The sequence below is a fragment of the Solanum verrucosum genome, unplaced genomic scaffold, assembly GCF_900185275.1.
Source record: "Solanum verrucosum unplaced genomic scaffold, falcon-dt-bn FXZP01000261.1, whole genome shotgun sequence".
In the NCBI taxonomy this organism is placed as follows: Eukaryota; Viridiplantae; Streptophyta; class Magnoliopsida; order Solanales; family Solanaceae; genus Solanum; species Solanum verrucosum.
Genome location: NW_026019969.1, coordinates 10,165,123 through 10,184,378, shown reverse-complemented (window position 1 = coordinate 10,184,378; position 19,256 = coordinate 10,165,123). Strand labels below are relative to the sequence as shown.

General features: G+C 29.6%; 3 protein-coding genes across 3 annotated transcripts; all 3 read right to left on the bottom strand.

Annotated features, from left to right (window-relative positions):
• Positions 1–168: 168 nt before the first annotated feature.
• LOC125816517 (putative clathrin assembly protein At1g03050) lies at positions 169–2,081 on the bottom strand. The gene is made up of 2 exons (XM_049496129.1): positions 1,407–2,081; positions 169–1,311 (listed from the first exon to the last, which is right to left on the bottom strand). Exons 1-2 carry the CDS (start codon positions 2,053–2,055, stop codon positions 206–208), a joined length of 1,755 nt encoding a protein of 584 aa, XP_049352086.1. The 5' UTR covers positions 2,056–2,081; the 3' UTR covers positions 169–205.
• Positions 2,082–4,669: 2,588 nt separating this feature from the next.
• On the bottom strand, positions 4,670–6,649 carry LOC125816529 (peroxidase 43-like). Its single transcript, XM_049496142.1, has 4 exons — positions 6,330–6,649; positions 5,975–6,157; positions 5,672–5,834; positions 4,670–5,088 (listed from the first exon to the last, which is right to left on the bottom strand). Exons 1-4 carry the CDS (start codon positions 6,525–6,527, stop codon positions 4,670–4,672), a joined length of 963 nt encoding a protein of 320 aa, XP_049352099.1. The 5' UTR covers positions 6,528–6,649.
• A 2,272-nt stretch (positions 6,650–8,921) lies between these two features.
• On the bottom strand, positions 8,922–13,771 carry LOC125816520 (serine carboxypeptidase-like 42). Its single transcript, XM_049496132.1, has 9 exons — positions 13,380–13,771; positions 11,471–11,578; positions 11,275–11,367; positions 11,075–11,167; positions 10,329–10,414; positions 9,978–10,256; positions 9,765–9,898; positions 9,571–9,663; positions 8,922–9,401 (listed from the first exon to the last, which is right to left on the bottom strand). The coding sequence occupies exons 1-9, from the start codon at positions 13,624–13,626 to the stop codon at positions 9,098–9,100; spliced, it is 1,437 nt and encodes a 478-aa protein (XP_049352089.1). The 5' UTR covers positions 13,627–13,771; the 3' UTR covers positions 8,922–9,097.
• Positions 13,772–19,256: the final 5,485 nt, after the last annotated feature.

The following is a 19,256-nucleotide window of genomic DNA, read 5'->3' as shown; positions in this document are numbered from 1 at the left end:
CAGTTCTCATACTTCAATATTGTAGCTTAACTGACTTTCTGAGAAAGATGGCAGTGCAGACAATGGTTAGATGTGAACTTGCATAGCTCTTCTTCTGGATACCACTTTCTTTCTGGACAATTTCATGACTTGACCTTTTTACTGAGATACCGCTGACCACAGGGAAAATGACATTACATTGTTGTGTATGTTATCAGTGAAATCTTTAGAAGGTTTGTCTGTAACCACCAATGTTATACGGGTAAGGGTTTGGCTGCGCATTGGCAAATCCTACCTGTCCTTGCATTCCATTTTTCTGATACTCTTGCCACATTAACTGCTCTTCCATTAGTAGTCTCTGTTTCTTCTCCATCTCGGACATCTGAACATATGCTGGTGGAGCTATTGCCAGTGAAGCTGCAAAAGGATCTGTGCCTGGTGCGGCTGTATTAGCTCCACCATTTGCGGTTGGAGGTGCAGGCAATGCTAGCATTGCTGGCCGTCCTGCTGAGCCAAGTGCAACGCTGCTTGCACTTCCAGTAGCCACGACACCTGAGCAGGCTACTGCCTGAGACACTGCTCCTTGTTGGTACATGCCATTGAGCATTAATGTGTCGAAGCCTCCAGGGAGGGAGGTCTTCTGGTTTGACAAATGACTCGCAGACTGAACGAGTGCTGTCTCCCAATCTCCTGAATCGTTGAACGCTTGCCATGGTGAAATGCTTGTTGCAGGATTGGTCGTTGCTTGACCACCATCAAACAACGCTAATGCCAGTTGATCTCCATGTTCTTCCGAAGTTGGAACATCTTCACCCAAGTTTAACAAGTCTCCTTCTTCTTGGGTTTTCACCGCCTTCTTTTCCTCTTCCTCTGTCTTTTCTTCTGGTAATACCTCTGGTGCTGGTAATGCCTTAATTGCATTCATGTCCTCTTCCGGTTCAGTTTTAGGTTCTTGCCTTTTAGTTTCTTGAACGTGCTCAGCAGTTGGTTCGTTCCGCATTGCCTTCCTGCTCTGTTCCCTGAAGGACTTTTCTCGTATAAGGTCATCCATACGCTCGAGTTTCTTAGGTGGAATGATGTCAATATCTGGATATTCAGTAGTGCGTGTAACTCCAACTGTTTTACTCCAATCGTAGAACTGTTCAATCTCCTCATATTGCTTATTAATTCTGAAGAAAATCTCAAGAACCTTCACAGAGTCTGGGATTGATAGTTCTATGAACTTATCAAACAAGAGAGTCGTGATTTCTGTTAAATCATAATATAGCTGGAAACTTTCCTTTACTAATGCATATAGAGCCGCAATCACCACTCGATTGTTCTTTGCAGAACCTGAAACACATATAGTGGAATTTTGTGACTATATATTTGAGAAAAAGAAAGAGTCAGTCGGTAAAATTGGCAAAGCAAAAAGTGGAAATAGAAACCTGCAGGTCGACAGGCTAAGAATCGCTCAAGAAGTTGCATGAGATGATGAATCCTTGAGAAAACTCGATCATTCTTCATTTCCCTGAGGGGTGTAGCTTTTATACCCCTGGCATTATGGCAAACTTCTTCTTCATCATCATCATCATCATTGTATGCAAATGCACTGCGTTTTCCCCTACGGTTCTGCATCCTAAACTCCAAATGTTCGTCAAGGTACAAAGCATAAGATCGTACAAAAGCAGAACAATCCCAGGAGTTAGATCTGGAGTCACGAAAATCAGACATGTTAAGAAGCCTTGTTCCTCGCCTTGTGGCAAAGAAAATCTCTTCCTCATAGGATGGATCTCCATCACATAATAGCCTATGGATCAACATGAGTGCCTTAAGCGCCACAACCCAATTCTTGGTCTTGCTAAGGCGTCTGGAAAGGAAATTGACACATGCACCAACATAGGCTCGAGAATAAGAAGTCAAGCTTAGAATCTCCCTTATATGTCTCTCCTCCGGTGGGTACTCATCATGTCGGGTCGCCTTCACGATGGCAACTTCAAGATCGGACAAGGAGGCGCTGCTGCCTACTTTTGCCAAACTTATGCTCGTCTGGTCCTTTACTGCCCCTATTGCTTGTCTAAGCTTGCTTGGACCCATGAGTTGGATTATTTTTCTCTTCAAGGATCCACTGTTAATAACCTGATCGAAGAAATGAAACAAAAACAACCTCCCTTAATATTATGTAATGAACATTAATTCAACGTGCATGCATGAAATGTTATTTACATGAGAATTGACTACTTAGTTTATTACGCTAGCTATGCCTGATTTTGTGGTAAGACGTACACTGTTTGAAAGATGATAGAATAATCAAAAGAAAGAAGGAAGAAATTATATTATTGTTTGTTTTCTTCTCTTTTCTGTCAGCTTAAATTGGGTGAATCTAATGACCGTAGAAATATCCTCTTCTTTAGCATCATTTTGAGGAGGCTAATGGAGATATTTTTCCAAAAACAGAAATACTACTTGCCATCAATGCAATTCTGTCTTAAAACCTTGCATGAAGAGAAACGATTATTATTCAACATTTTAAGGCAATACCAATTTTTCGGAAATGCAACTTAGAGGATCGATCGATCGATTAACTATCACTTTCGACGTGCCACTTTAATTTTAATAAAATTACGATATATTTGTATTATTTTACACGTGAACTATATATATATATATATATATTAGAGCTTTGAATAATGCTAAATGCAATTATTTTCACGACGTATTTCTATGTATATATTATGTGTGTCATGGAATAGGATACTTTTTAGAAAATATTGAGCATATTGTAATCGTTTCTTGAATGATTTGTTTTTATATATGTCTCTTACTATTTATGTATCTTATGATCCTGTTCATTAAAATGATAAAAATTAACTTAATTTTTTCTATCTTTCCTTGAATTTGAAGTCTTGAACTTGATCTCTAATAATTGCTTGTACCATTTTCATCGACATTTAAGTCATACCAGGTGCATTTACTAAGAAGTACTAGAGTAATAAAAAAAAAAGCATACTCTTTAAAACTTAAAAGGTGTGTTTCGATGTATTAAAATTAAAAACTCAGATATTGATAATGAGATTATAAGAAATATCGGGGCGGTTCCAGCTTGTCGAGAAGCTCATGAGAATTCAGTAATTTTACTCAAATCTTATATATCTATACATTCACTAAATATTTGATTGTTAATTCAATTATTATTGTATATTAACTTAAAATTATGATAGGAATCCGTAAAATTTACATCTTGAATCCGAGAAATACTATTCCAAAGATTCTGTTAAATTAGTTGTTTTTTAATCATTTGATTGTTAGGCTAATTTATTTTAACAACCAACTAAAGAGAAATATCTGACGGTACAGACATAATATGATCCATATAAGACGAATCGTCAGGTGGCTGGTAGAATCAAGAATGGATGCAAATTTATTTGTTCGGTGCAGGGATGTGTAATTTTTTTAACAAATTAACGTTAATTAATTAACGATAATAACTTAATTATCAATAAATATATATTTTTAACAATAATCAGTACTTTTTATAAATGTTTCTAAAACCTATAGCGACAATGAATTTAATGACAATTAATTAGTGTCAGTAAAAATATTACTATAATATTTTTATTAGTAAATACATATATTATCGTTAAAAATTATTTTTGCCAACCCACCATGATATAGTGTCACAAGTGAGTATATGGTGAGTTAATAGGTAAGAGAACTCCTTTTTTCTTTTTGTTATTTTGATCCCAAGTGATGTGGGACCTACAACATATTCTCATAGAATATTTCACAAAATCTAAGTTGAGATTAAAAAATGATATATTTGAAGTTGAAAAAAGTGTTAGCTGACGAAAATAGCGGTGTTGAATCTTTTTATGTTTTGGAGTTTCTAAAGAAGCGTAAACAAATTGAGAATGACAAACATACAAAAGAAGCTACTGTCATTTTTATTTTTTTGTAATAAAACAAATATGCATTGTTATAAAGTTTTTTTTGCTGTAAATAAAAACAGTGCTTTAAATTTTATTTTTTCCTCTTTTGTAGTGCTTATTAAGTTGTTGTAAAGAGCCGTATGCAAATTGGGAACAATAATTTCACTCTCAATATTGGTAAAAAAAGAAGTGTCAATATTTTTATTTTGGTTTCCCACTTAATGTTTGTATCATTAGAGTCCGACTAAATCTGAATTATTTACATTAGAAAATTTTACACCACTCCACAACAACCCTGTAAGAACTAAGAAGTGTCAATTTGGTTGTGTTTACTAATGTGAACAATAATATAATAAATTACAAAAGCCAACATAAATAGTTTGCTTCCTACCGCATCCTAATAATTTTTGGAGGAATTTCCAGCTCAATATAGGTTGTGTACAACTTTAATTAATGTTAAAATTCTTCACCATTCAACAGACTTTGTAACATAATGTTACAGGTAGAGTGTTAGAGACTTGTAGGCTTCCTCGTGAATTCATTTTAAAGTATTTAAATATTCCAGAGTTGTATTTTTAGCTGAATTGCAGATATGACTGCAGGAATAAAAACAAGTTTTAAGTCACATGAGTTGCATAAAACCGCAGGATACGAATAGAGATAGCAAATGGCGGGGTCAAATTCATTTTCCTGTGATTCTTTTAAATTTTACATAATACCCAATAATTATCTCCAAATTTCTTAATACAAACAAGTAGAATGGTTTACAATAAATATTAGAATCAAAATGTGGAGCATACACTTCTAATTTTTCCTTGTTTTCCAGTTAGCACATCAATTCTACCCATTTTGACCATTGCATTAGCAAAATCCTCCTCAAAAGGTGTCCCAAAAAATGGGCTAAAAATCCCAAAATAGGAATCGACAATATTCCTTGTATCGACATCTTCGTATAAACTAGCATCAGATCGTAACACAGCGAACCCACTCCTAACATTCTGTAAAATATTGTTATCAAACTCCTCGCCGCTTCCCCGATCCATCGGTAATCGAGCATTAACGTCCCCGTTTCGTGGGCAAGCTCCCATTAATTCAGGGAGGAAACTGGGATCAATCGATGGATCAGAACCTCCTCCAGGCACAAAGTTGTATAACCTTTCTGTCATGAAGAAACATGCCGTCGTACCAATTGTATGTGCACCTGCAAATAATTATTAACATATTATAGCAATTGTAGCAATTAAACTGTTATGTCTTAATTATAATTCGATAGATAACACAAGAATCATGCATGTGTAAATTGGTGATTGCATTTAGTAAGTCTTTTAGGTGGTCCATTTCCTAATTCAGTAATTATCTCGTGATCTTCAATTACTATGGACTCTATAAAAATGTTGTTTCCTCATTCTCAAAAAAAATGTATCATTAAAGGCAAAGTCCTAATCATCTTAGAACATGATTAATTAGAAGAAAAAAAACCAATAATTACTACTCCTATCAAAAAAAGAAAGGTCCAAAATCGTGTCATAGCTAATGACAATGTTCACATTCCCTTCAATGTCTACCAAACCTAGAAAACCCACAAAGTTTGTGATTTTTTTTTTGGATAGAACATAAGGGGGGTGGGGTGGGGGATAGTATACTAATAAAACAAAAATTTTAATCTAATTGTTATATACACTAACAGTTACAGTGTCATGTCAACTTTTATTGACTATATATAGTAAGGTTATTATGACATCAAATTTATTACGACAAGTTATCTGTTGTTATAGATAAATTACCACTTAGCACGACAAGGTCTTTCTCCGAAAGACCTTTTTGGGAAAATTTAGCTTTGAGTATCTGAATAGACTCGCTAACATCCGGCATGTTATCTGCTAATGTTAAATTTGATATCACTCCATCTCTTCTTCCTGTTTCCACCTCGTATGAAGGTCCATTTGCCTATCGAACATTTATTATATATACATAAAAAAAAAAAACAAATTTGTCACAATTAAAAAATAAATAAACAGTGTAGTTAATCAAGAGAAAACATAACTGATCATGTGACAATGCCAAGATGAAAAAAAAAATTGAAGTACCAAAACAACAGCATCTCTAGCGGCCAGAGCAACAATATCAGCACAAGACACAATGCCAGGACACACTTTTTCTATTTCTTCTTTGGCTCTTTCAATTACTTCAAATCCTTGAACTCCTTGATGTCCAAATGCATGTCTTTCTCCAATTTCCCCATTTTCTAACAAAATTGATCCATCACACCCCTGATCAATTAAACTCATTACTTTCAGGTCGAATCACTTATATATATATATATATATATATATATATATATAAATTTTAATAAATCATCATGCATCAAGAAGTGTATAGTGGTGCGCACTGATTCTAAATTCTGAATTTGTGTTTGACTAGTAAATTGAGAGAAAAATTAACCTGAACGAAACAATCATGGAAATGAAGCCTAAGCAAAACAGGAGCAACTTTTTGGCTGGAGGCAGCAACTTGACGTACAACAGTGCTAACAATGTTCTCAGCTTCAGGACATGTTTTGCCATAAAAACCAACTTTTAGTTGGGCATGTGATACCCCTACTAGATGGCTTAAAATTAGAATGAAAAATATGAGTGCCATTTTTAAATTAGTATAATGAATTCTTGGAAAGAAAAAATATAAAATAAAGAGAATTAAGAAGATGAAGAGAAGAGAGAGAATTAGGTGGTGATGATTTGTGTAGTGCACCTATTAACTATATGTAGACATAATTTTAGATTTTTTTTTATCTTTTGTTTCTCTTTCCACACTTAACTAAAGAGATGGCAATGTGTCAAACATCAAATTGCATGATTTTGGGGGTTTCGTTTTCTTCTGTCCTTTTAAAATTTTCTTCCCCCACTATACACTAAAAATATCTGTAGCGACAATTAATTAACGATAATAATTTAATTACTGTTAAATAAATATTTTTAGGGGCAATTAATAATCTTTGTAAATGTCCCTAAAATTTTTGCTATAGTGCCATTATTTATCTCATTGTAATAATTGAAATTCATTAATTTGAAAAATGATACTTCCTTCGATCCATTTTATGTGATGATGGTTCTTTACTAGACACAATATCATAATTATCCTCAACATGTGTCGTGATATATTTATAATTATTTAGGGAATGAGATTTAAGGTTAAAGAGTTAAATATTGAAAAATACATTTTTATACCATCCGATTACGTAAATAAAAGTATCATTAGTGAGTATTATAATATTTACATGATCATTATAATTGAGTCAACTATTTGTAAACATCGAACAATTGACGAATTAATACAATTGACAGTAGGAGTTCACGTGTTGCTACATAAAACGTATAGATTTTTGGGACCTTTATAGATGAGCCGTTTAATTTTTTTTTGTTTTGTATATTTGTGCTGCAGTTATTACATTTTCACAACCTCTTTTTTATTTTATTTTTTATAATGTGGATGGCATTCCTACATTTTAATATTTTTCCAGTTTTAGATTTTAGGAATGTATACTCGATTGGTACTTGGGTTTTCTGGGCACTGGGCCCCATGCGGCTATTTGTCGTCAAAGCGTTCAAGGGATTCATGATGAATCGATCGAAATATAGGATTGATTCAATATTGAATTCCGAATTTTCATATACGATTAATAATAGGGGTTGTATTTTTATGAAAGAAAGATAGCGACAAAGTAATACTAATCAAGAACCGACATCTTATACTGACTCCATTTTTAATTGTCATTACATTGTTTTATCTAAATAAAGTGACTTGTATTGATGGAATATATAACTGCATGAATGCAACTATACAACCTACTGATAAAGCAAAAACATGCATACTAAACGTATTCCAACAATTAGGTTTAACTTGATCTGATTAATATATTTAATACATCAATTCACTTATTATGATCATAATATTCATGTAATGATTTTCTTACTTAAATAATTGGAGAAATTGTATATCCAAGAAATAATTACAAGTCCCATACCTTTGAATGATCTAATTTACAAAATAGCTAGCATTATATATATTTTGTATACACATAATATACATCATTAATATATGAACTTTTTATTGTCCTAAATTTAATAAGAGTAAATTTTAGGTTTAGCAAACATAAAAATCATATTTGTATTCTATAGCTATAGTTTGTATAATTGCGCTCCATAACAAACTTTATGTTTGCTATGGTTATTAATATGTATATTTCGGTATACATATTCAAATGATCAATTGTATAATATGTTTCGGTATACATATAAAAAAGAATCATTTGTATAATATGTGTTTGTATAAAACAAGAAAGAGAGAAAGACAAAAGAAAACTGGGCAGGGGAAGATCTATATTTGTATAATTATAAGTGTATAGGACGAAAATATATGTATTTGTATTTATATATACAATTTCTCTCGCTTTATACAAACAAAAACGTAACTTATACATTTGTGTTTGTATAAAGTGAGAGTGGCGAGCGAGATTCTCTGGGGAGAGAGGCGAACGAAAAGATATGTATATATATAGTTTTCTCTCACTTTATACAAACACAAACACATTTTATACATTTGTGTTTGTATAAAAGTGAGAGAGGCGAGGGAGAGACTGCCAGCGAGAAAACGAGAGTGGCGAGAGAGAATTTCAGGGAAAGAGACGAATGGCAACAGTTTGCTACGGGTTACAATTAAATCAAACTATGATTATATCATTTAATTTGAATTAATAGTTTACTATTTTATACAATTTTCCCATTTAATATATCAAAAGTCATCTTACACATCGATACAACTTTTATGTAAAGCATCTCTTACATGATCAATACTTATTTGAGGGGAGAGGAGAATGTGATAGTCGTTGCCGATTTTATTCAACTTTCAACATGTATAATAAGTGTGGTAAGTGTGTATAGTAATTATATATCGATTATACACTATATACCGAATAAAATTTGTAAAAAATAAAGATTTTTTTTAAAAAAAATTATCATAGGCTTTGTTTGGCTGTTGTGCAGTATAAAAATCCCCAGATAATATTTATCAACTAATTAACTACAACTCAATTTCAAGTTAATTGAAGAATGTTACATGAAACTTATGTATCCATTCATATTTATGCACAACAACATAAACTATCAAAAGTAGACAACCACTTGAATGAGTTTTATACTTAAGCCAGAATGAAATTAATTTTTCAAATTGAATGATGAATTAATTGGAATATGAGTGGTGTTAGGCAATCTTCTTCCATGAACAAATGTGGTGAAAAGATGCAAAGCCCTTGATGGTTGTGCATATGGCACCATATGAGCTGCTCCTCTTACTGTTGCAAATGTGAGTTTTTCTCCATATTCCACTTGCCATCCTCCTACTTGCCCTTTGTGAAACCATGCCCCATAGGGTACGGTGGTCTTGAACTTTAGATCCCGAGCTAATTCACGAACCAATGTTCGTGAACCTATTAGTGGTACCACTGAATCTTGATCCCCACTGTATGTCATAATTAATAATATTGATTAGAATCATTGCGCGTTGTAAATGTATACTTCATTGACTACTAAACTACACGCATCGTCTAGTTATTTATTACCATGACTATATAATGAGTGAGGAGGAAATTGTGTCGTATTCATTAATTTTACTAATAACTTGTGTTTACCTGAATATCCAAAGAGGTACATCATGTTGAATAATATTTTTGAGGGATGGAAGCATATCAATGTCACCATCTGATTGAGAGTAATTCAGCACACTGTCTCACATAAAACAAATTAAATTAATAAATAATAATAGTGTAATTAATTAATTATTTTTCTTATAAGTTAATCAAAACAATTTTGTTTAATTACATACTCACTGCACATGCTCCATTCATAAGGTAAATTAGTACGATTAGCATGAAGAGCCTTTTGAACTTCAGGAAGGTTGAAATAGAAGTATCTTTCTGATGTCATGCAAACATCTACTCCCACACTCATCTTAGTTACCTAGTACATCATCCAACAAATAATATAATTAATTTCACGTACAGTTATTGAACTTTATTATATAGTTATAAGTGCTTACTTGTTTGTGTAAACGCAGCTCTTGTTGAACGATAGATGGATAACAAACATCCAAAATAACGTCGTAGACATTAACGTAGTCAGAAATTAGTTTATAAGCTTCATCAATAGCTTGATTGCATGTAATTGATACATTATGAGGAACTGGGAATTCATAATCATCAAAATCACAATTCTCTTTGATTATCAAAAATAACTCATCTGATATCATTCCATGTGACCAGTAATATTCATACACTGCTGGAACATCTCTGTCTACTCTCAAAAGTGGATTTCCAATCTGAATAAATAAAAATAATTAGGAGGGATGATTTTAATATAAAATTTTTAAAAAAGAGAGTAATATTCTTACAGCTACTCCCTTTAGGTTAAACTTAAAATCCTTGGACTGCTTGTTGTAGTCTAGTATGACATTTGCCAACTGTGGTATATAATGTCCTATCATCAAAATGAATATGGACATTAGTTAGCAAGTCGAAATTTAAATACAATGTATTATAAATGTTTTATAACTAAATCTTTTTCGAATTGCTTGTCACATTTTGATTATAGAAAATATTATAAGTTATAATTCTTGAAAAAAAGTACATCTCAATAGATTGGTAAATTCATATAGTTGGCAAAAAAATTGGAAAGAGAGAGTATATATTAGTAATAAATAAGTAAATACATTAGAATTGTTGAATCAAAGATTGAAAGAATAGAGAGCGAACATCAAGAAGTCTATTTATAATGATTAATCACACATTAATTAATTAAGTCTAGACAAAGTAGAGAAACAAGTGAAATAATAAGCATTTCTTCCATTATTTTTACCTATTAGTATATTTTGTTTTACAATAATCATGAGAGTTAATTTAACTAATTTTTGGATTTAAATTAAATTAGATTAATTAAATATTCAAAATTTAGAGTTTTGAAAACTATACAAATAATACTATTATAAGTTGTAATCATTCTCATATAAATATGTCATATTTTGAGATATTGATCAAAGTCCATATAATTTGACTCTTGAAAATCACGGGTAACAAGTAAAAATAAACGTAAAAAGTATATAATAATTGCACATAGGGTATATATTTGTCGTACTCGTACCTGCATAACTTTCACCGGTAAGGAACAAGGGTCTAGATTTTAATTCTGAAAACTTTTCGTACCATTTAAGCATGAAATTGAGCATATCCTTGGCTGCAAAAAATAAAAATAAGAATATTATTTTTTCCTTAATCTCTTTTTCATAATTAACCATATATTTAATTTTCACCAAATTAAAGGTTAATAAATTAAATAAATACCAGTAGATTCATCTCCACAAGTATAATCACTAGATGTGTTTGAATAAGACCATCCAACCCCAGCAGGAGATTCAATAAATAACAGATTTGATGCTGTATTCAAAATCAAAACAAAAAGATATGTTAATCCAGAATTAAATATTAATCTTTTCTTTTTGTAATTATGTTGCATAATTAAGGTAATATAATATTATACCTTTATTCCAAGATTTAGTATTTCTTCTGAGACCATGGCCATCACCTCTAGGAAAAAATGGTCCTAGTTCTGTAAAGGCACCCCCTCCAATTGATGAACATCCTGGACCTGGTAAATTTAAAAATAAAAAGATACTAGTAATAATTTAATTTCTTGAGTACAGCTAGTATTAATTAAATGAGTACTTTATATCAAAAGCTTTTCATTCAAATGTTGAGTAATGATGTTGCACATTGCTCCATTGTATGAGAATCATCACCAATATAAGTGAAATTAAATTGAAAATCCTTTACATAAAATTAAAGTGAAATGATGAAGAATGGACGATCTATCTGGAATATGGAGAAGAAAAAATATCACACAACTCTCAACTTTGACTACAACAAGAATTCTCGGTATATTTTCATAAGTGAAGTCTGGAGAGAATGTGTGTATGTAAATCTTATCTCTAACTTTGTAGAGCAGGGGCTTAGGCACATGTATGTCAGGGTGTCGGACACTCTTCATCGGAAAAAAATATCGCATATACAAGTAAAATGATACAGAGGTGATTAAATAACATATTTTGGACACCTTTAACATAATAGGTTGTCATATTTTAGTGGTTTAAGATGTCTTGAATGTGTGTTTTGATATCTTTAATGAATCAGTACTTGCGTGTTCAAATCTCACTAGTCGAAATCTACTTGAAATATGACGAAAGAAAGAAAGTACTATACAATATCTCGACTACCTACTTATTACTATTATAGAATAATAATACTAACCAAATGACTTTCAAAAATGGTATAATAATTTGGTCTAGTTGTCCCTAATTTCATCAGATGACCTACATGCGGCGAGTACAAGACAACAACTTTTTAGGTATTTTTTTTTAAAAAAAAAAAAACATGACTTAATAAGGTTGAATATATACTTTTTCTTATTTTTGGTTTAATAATGTTTTATTTAATTTATATATAAGAAAAAAATAGTTGCTTTAAAAACGATCACACGTTTTGAAGAAATAGATCATTAAAAAAATTGGTCCCAAAACCTGCAAATATCACCAACCAACCAAGTTAATTAATAATAAGGTGTCGAGTAGTACAGTCCAGAGTATATATAGTCAATATATACATATTTTGATAGATAAGGTGCATGGTGATTAATGGAAAAGTTGAATGCTCTTACATATTATTTCCCCACATACTTATTAAATCATTTAGTGTGCCATTAAAAAAAATGGGTCAAAGAAAGTAACTGTTCCTTCTATGTTAAGAAAAAATATAAAAGTATATTATACATAATATCAAAAGAAGAAAAACTAAATTAAGACATAATATCTTGTGATATAGTATATGATTAGCTAAGAATCCGCAATAAAAATGACTTTGAATTATCAATATCATTTTATTTTTTTCATATAAGAGAAATAAATTCCATTAGCTATAACTCGGTGCGATGAGCCCGAGTGAGAAAACATAGGTTATTATATCCGCTTCAAATTAAAAAATAAATTAAGCAACTTAATTGGATCTTTTCAATAGACATAAGTCTCAATCCTCGACCAACAACAATACCGTATTCGGTAAAATTGTGGAGTCAGAATTTCACTAAGGGATTCAAAATATGAAAAAGTAATCACATGAAGAAGTCAAAGAGGTTCAACTTCTACTATTATACATAAGAATAATAATTTTAACCATTTATAAATAATATTATTTTCTGCAAAAGATATTTGAATGAACCTCTGCGCCTTTACTAGCTTCACCCCTGCTACGGAGGGTAGAGAATACACATATATATTGTTTCTATCTCGTAAAGACAGAGAGTTTATTTCGAAAAAAATCTTAGACTCGAACGATTGAAAACTCGAATTAGAAATTGAGAAGTATGGAAGAAGGAATTGAGAAGAAGAAAAACAAACCTCCATTTAACCAAAGAGTTAGAGGTAGTTTATGAGCATCTTTTTCAGCTTCAACAAAGTAATAAAACAAACTTCTTCCAGCCTTTTCATCAACATCCACATATCCAGCATATTGTCTAAATCCAACTTTTGGCTGCCCTGGTAAATTGTCCACCAAATCTTCTATTGGATATTGTCCATTTCCAATATTCAAAATAATAATAAACACAAATAATCTTATAAGAAAAAAATATTGCATATTTCCCATAGTGTTTTATTATAAGAAAGTTGAAGTAGAAAATGAGGAAGGAGAAGGAAAATATAAAGGAGTCCCCTTTTAAGAAGTATTATATTATATAGTAAGAGGAAAAATTAATAAGCCATGCATGCACATAAACAATGGCTTTTTGAACAACTAATTAAAGTAAAGATAAAGCAATATATATAACTAAAAAAATAAAAATATTTATGACTTTGAAATTCTATTGATGATACAAGGCACGTGAATTAGGGGATTGCTTTTGCTTTCAAACATTTATTTAAATTCATACATAGCTGTAATTTTTTTGCTTTTGAAATGATTTTCCTTTAAAAATAAAATATTTTAACCAGATTTGGAATTAGATGTGTGTTTTACGTCTTTCTTTTTATCATTATACGTACTGAAAAGATATGTTTTTGTTTAAATAGAAAAATAATTATTAAAAGATTTCAAGCTTAAAGATTCTATAATTTGGTCAAATCAGTTTTTCCTTAAATTTGATCTTTTTCTAACTTTTTGGTAACTCAGGTATACTCATCTCGAGCCAACTAATTTGTGAAATTGATTTTTAAGTAGTATAATCAAATTAATTAGTTATAACAACAATTTTATTATAATTTTTCGCACCTAGTAAATTTTAAATCAGAATATCTGAAATAAAAAATTATATTTAAATGGTGTCCATCAATTATTATCATAAGTCATAACTTCACGAGAAAAGATTATTGGTATTTATTTTTTTCTACAATTATATTATTATTAAATTGATTAACAAATATATTTCTTTTTTTTTTTGCTACACAAAATTATTAAACTAATTCTTTTGCGGTTTTTTTCATAACAGTTAATTGAAATATAAATTTCAATTTTCTGTATAGAAATAAAATACCAAAAAACATAAATTGTGAGTTCATATATCTACTCCTCGATTAGATGTAACAACATCTAAATTAGCATGTCAGAAAAGATAAACTCTACTATCATAATAAAATTTGACTGTACATAGTGATAAAATAAATATAATAATTCGTCTATAATCTATATCATCGATAATTTTAAATTGTTATAGGCTACTATCTTTTAAATAATTAAATTATATAAATATTTTTATACGGTGTCCATAACTTTAATTCTTTCAATAATAGTTGATTGTTTCAGTATGTTGACTGATTTATATGTTAGTTCACATCAATTTTACAGATCAGAGGTGATAAAACTTCATTTATAAAATGTTGGAAGTTTGGACCGCTAACCAAACTTTCATTTATTTATCAAAAAGTTTTGGACTAACGGACCAAATTTCAAACATATATGTCATAAGTTTACTTCTATAATTAATAAGTGTCATTTTAAAAATTTTAAGTCAAAATTATAATTTTTTAACTATACCTTTATATATAGTGTTAAGTTTTTAAGAAATATATATTAAATCGAGATAATTTAGTAAACTATACATTATATTTATTGATTTCTTATTGAACATAATCTTGCTCAGATAATAAATATGATTTTTGCTCAGATGAAACTTATTTTGAAACGGAGAAAGTAATAAATAAACACAATGAAATTGGAAAAGCAAGATGGGTCATTTTCTGCAGAATGTCTTAAATAGCAGAAAGCTAACTGAATGAAAATCAATTGCGCTAAATGCGGTAATTAGATACAATATGTTAAAAACTTATATTAACAATTTTACTTCTGTTATTACCCACTTTTCTACCTAATAATTATTGTATTCATAAAATATACTACCTGTTTTGACTCAAACAATTACAGCCTGAATGGACATGAAATTTCAAAATGCAAGTAATTCAATTTCCTGATTGTATTTGTACAATATATGTAAATAATTAGCATTTGCTTTGAAGTAGCAATGCAAGAGGGAATTGAATAGTGATTGTTGGGTATTTTATTTTGGTGTAAATGAAAAATGAAGATTTTATTTTTTGTGACTTTTTTTTTCTTCGTAAAGACAATTATTTTTAAAAATATGCCTTTTAGATTAAAAAAAAATTGTTATTTTATTTTTCTCAACAAACATCTATCGTTGGCTATAAATTTAGAGGTTTTGTTTCAAATTTAATACAAAGATTTTTTTCTCTTTCTTCTCCTCATCATCCCATGCCATATATTACTTTTGAAAATAAAACTAAGTGCAAGTGTGATTTGATCCGTTTATTGAGTTTGGTGAAATTTATAATTTAAAGTATCGTTGTTATTATCGAACAGTTTAATCTGTTCTATAATAATTACTAAAAAAATTTGGACAACAGTAAAGAAAATAAATTTCTTAAAGACACATAATAAATTTTGAGAGTTTATAACAAAATTTTATGTTTACGGTAATATTTTCTATATTCATCTTAGTTTTGGTTACATTTTTAGGGAAAAGGGTCTGAAAAATACTTCAACTTTGGCCAAAATTGATGTTACGATACCAAACTTTATGGAGGACTAATAGTGTATTTTAAAGGTATATATTTGCCCATGTGGACACATTACTATTTATAATGATGCAATATTTATGATGTCCACGTGGTCACATATATACCTTTAAAAGACACTATTAAATAGTGCAGGGGGTAAAATGTCTTTTTCAAAGTTCGGTATTGTTACAACAATTTCGGTCAAAGTTTGGATATATTTCAGACCTTTTCCCCTAATATTTTCCATGTTAATTAATTTTATGTTTAGTTTTGGTTAGGGGTGTTCACGGTTTGGATAAAAACCGATCCAAACCGAAAAACTGAACCAAACCGATTAAATAAACCGATTTTTATTTGGGTTAGGTGTGGTTTGGTTTTAAATTTTTAAAAACCGATAGTATATGGGTTGGTTATGATTTTGTTCGAAAAAACCGAAGAAATAACCGAACCAAACCAAACCGACAAGTTATATACATATATTTTATTGGTATACATACATAATATATTATTTTTATTAACAACTTTAAAGATCTTATAAGTGTTTTCATCAAAATTTATTTATAATTTACTTATGAAAGAAAAAATGCCCAAGGTGAGAATATTTATCTTATTGGTTTTATGTATATGAGTGTGTCTATGACAATTATTTATAAGATTGAAAATATCAATGTCTCTTTCTTCTAAGCCAAAATAATGAAATTGGAAACTTTATTCATAGTAAATTCAATGATGGAAAGTTATGTAATGTCAGTCATTCTAACTATTTTCGTTTTAAATAAATTGTTGTCATTTTTTTAACGCTTTGAATGAATTATTTTTTTATTTTTGTTTATGGTTAATAACCGAATAACCGAACCAAATCGAACCGAAACCGATAAGAACCAAACCGATAAACATATACTATATTTGGTTTGGTTTGGCTTTGATAATTTTAAAACCAATTAAGTTGGTTTGGTTTTGGTTTTGACCAATAACCGACCCGTGAACACCCCTAGTTTTGGTTACATTAATATATTCCATGTCTAATTTATTTTATCCTTACATTAAATTTTATGTTTTTACAATAATATTCGCAAGTTTGAAACAATTTTTTTGTGATTTTCCACTCCAATTTATTACTCGGTTGAATCATATAAGAACTTGGTCATTTTATTAGATTTGGTTATAAGATTATTAAGATACAGAAGAAAACATATTACATGTATTTCAGTATTGAACATTTTACTTTCCTTAATTGGTCTACAAATCAATAAGACGGACGAGTTCGACTAACGAATATTTCCCAATGAAGTGTAGCAAGATCTATTTTACCGAGAGTCTATTTGAATTGACTTATTTAAATTATTTTTAAGATAAAATAAATTTTAACACACTTTAACATTCGGATAAATAAAGAAATACTTATAAAAATTTGATTTAAAACTAAAATGATAAATTTAAGTCAAATAATTAGTAAAGTTGTCAATATGTGTTAGCCCACCCCATCTGGTCATCTAAGTCAGTTCATACAAACTTTGAAATTTGACGGGTCAAGTTGGGCTGACCCATTTTTGTGGACAGAAAACAATCAGCCCAATCGTACGTGAGTTGCAGTCATGACCGGTCAACCCACTTTTTTTAAAAAAAATAATAAATAAATAAATAAATATATATATATATTTATATATATATATATTATAATTTTTAAAATAAATTACAATTTAAAAATATTAACATAAGTATCGATACAACAATATTACATGGTGTTAGGTTAATACTTGTTAATCAAATCCACAAAAAAAAAATTTATAATACTTATTAAGTTTGACGTCAAGTAAAAGTATAACTAGCTAAATAAAAATATTTACCTAATTATTTTCCAATAATCTCAATAAAACACACAAAAAAAAAATGAAAATATGTCAACCATTAAAAAGTGAAAAATTAACTATACTTACAAAAATTCATGAAACTTATGGTGTATCCAACACTAACATATCATCTTCGTCAAGCACATATGAATTCACTTGTGGCAAGGTTATCTTAATATTCAATTTTATCTACAGTTTATATGCAATATTAATTAGTTAAACATTAAAAAATAACTAAATTTAAAAACTATGTATAATATGTACAGGTTCACAAAAAAATATTATCAATATAAGAAAAATCATGCAATCAATTTCGAGTAGCAACAAATGTTTGAATATTTTCATGATCAATGCAACTTTTTTACTTGGTGAGAACAAGTCCACCAGTGCTAAATGATTATTTTGATGTTATATTAGTAACAGAAATACTAAGTACATCACGTTTGATGATTCTAAATTTTAATATTTAAAACTTTAAATAGATTTTGAGTTTGGATTTTTGTTACTTTTAATATTCCGTTCTATTTTTTATTTAGCCCATGAGTCAGCCTCATAAACAACAAATTTATGCGGACCGAACTAAAATGTCTTTTTCTTAAATGGATTTCAAAATTTTTAGCTCAGCATTGCTAATTTACGGTTAGGCCAGGCCGACCCAACGAGCTAGCCCATATAAATTTATATTTTTTATTTTTTTAATCTACAACTATTGACTTATAAGCAAAAATCAAAAGTCAATCCAAGCAAACTCTTATTTTGCGACAAACAAACAAGTATATGAATTTAGTCTTCTGTGTTTAATCACACAACTTAATAACTACATAATGGTGTCTAAAGAACACAATTTTAAATCTTAATTTGAAGTTGAAGTTTTACTTATATATATAATTTGAATTTATTCAGTTATATTTTATTATCATATAAACATGAATGCCTCACAATTTGTGAAAACTATTAAAATTTCTTCAACTCTTATATAACCATATAAAATGAGCAAAACATACTTCATAAATAAGGTATCGAAATATTCTTAGACACAAATTAATAAATCACATTTTTTTATAAATAAATATTTATGATCGCATGTTATTACAAACTTTTAAATATATGCATGCAAATTTACAAAATTCACTGATTTAACAAATTAATAATAATAATAACTAGTTATTCGTTATTAAAAAAAATTCAAATTAAATTTAATACGAATTTTGTAAACAAACTTTCATTTCAAATCAATCTTGAAATTAAAGTTCCAAATTCTATGATTAAACACCTATCGTTTTTCACCTCATATTTTCGTGGGTTAATTACATTAATAAACATTTGTGTAAGTATTACTTTGTCCCAAAATCACAAGTAC

Bases quoted from the DNA above. Each gene is read 5' to 3' on its own strand.
- LOC125816517 (XM_049496129.1), bottom strand. From the start codon at position 2,055: ATGGGTCCAAGCAAGCTTAGACAAGCAATAGGGGCAGTAAAGGACCAG. The intron at 1,312-1,406 runs GTTTCTATTTCC...TATGTGTTTCAG, and splicing joins CTTAGCCTGTCGACCTGCAG to GTTCTGCAAAGAACAATCGA.
- LOC125816520 (XM_049496132.1), bottom strand. From the start codon at position 13,626: ATGGGAAATATGCAATATTTTTTTCTTATAAGATTATTTGTGTTTATT. The intron at 10,415-11,074 runs GTACGAGTACGA...TTTTGATGATAG, and splicing joins TACCGGTGAAAGTTATGCAG to GACATTATATACCACAGTTG. The intron at 10,257-10,328 runs GTAAGAATATTA...TTATTTATTCAG, and splicing joins TTAACCTAAAGGGAGTAGCT to ATTGGAAATCCACTTTTGAG.
- LOC125816529 (XM_049496142.1), bottom strand. From the start codon at position 6,527: ATGGCACTCATATTTTTCATTCTAATTTTAAGCCATCTAGTAGGGGTA. The intron at 6,158-6,329 runs GTTAATTTTTCT...TTAATTGATCAG, and splicing joins TCCATGATTGTTTCGTTCAG to GGGTGTGATGGATCAATTTT. The intron at 5,089-5,671 runs GTAATTTATCTA...AATTATTTGCAG, and splicing joins AGACCTTGTCGTGCTAAGTG to GTGCACATACAATTGGTACG.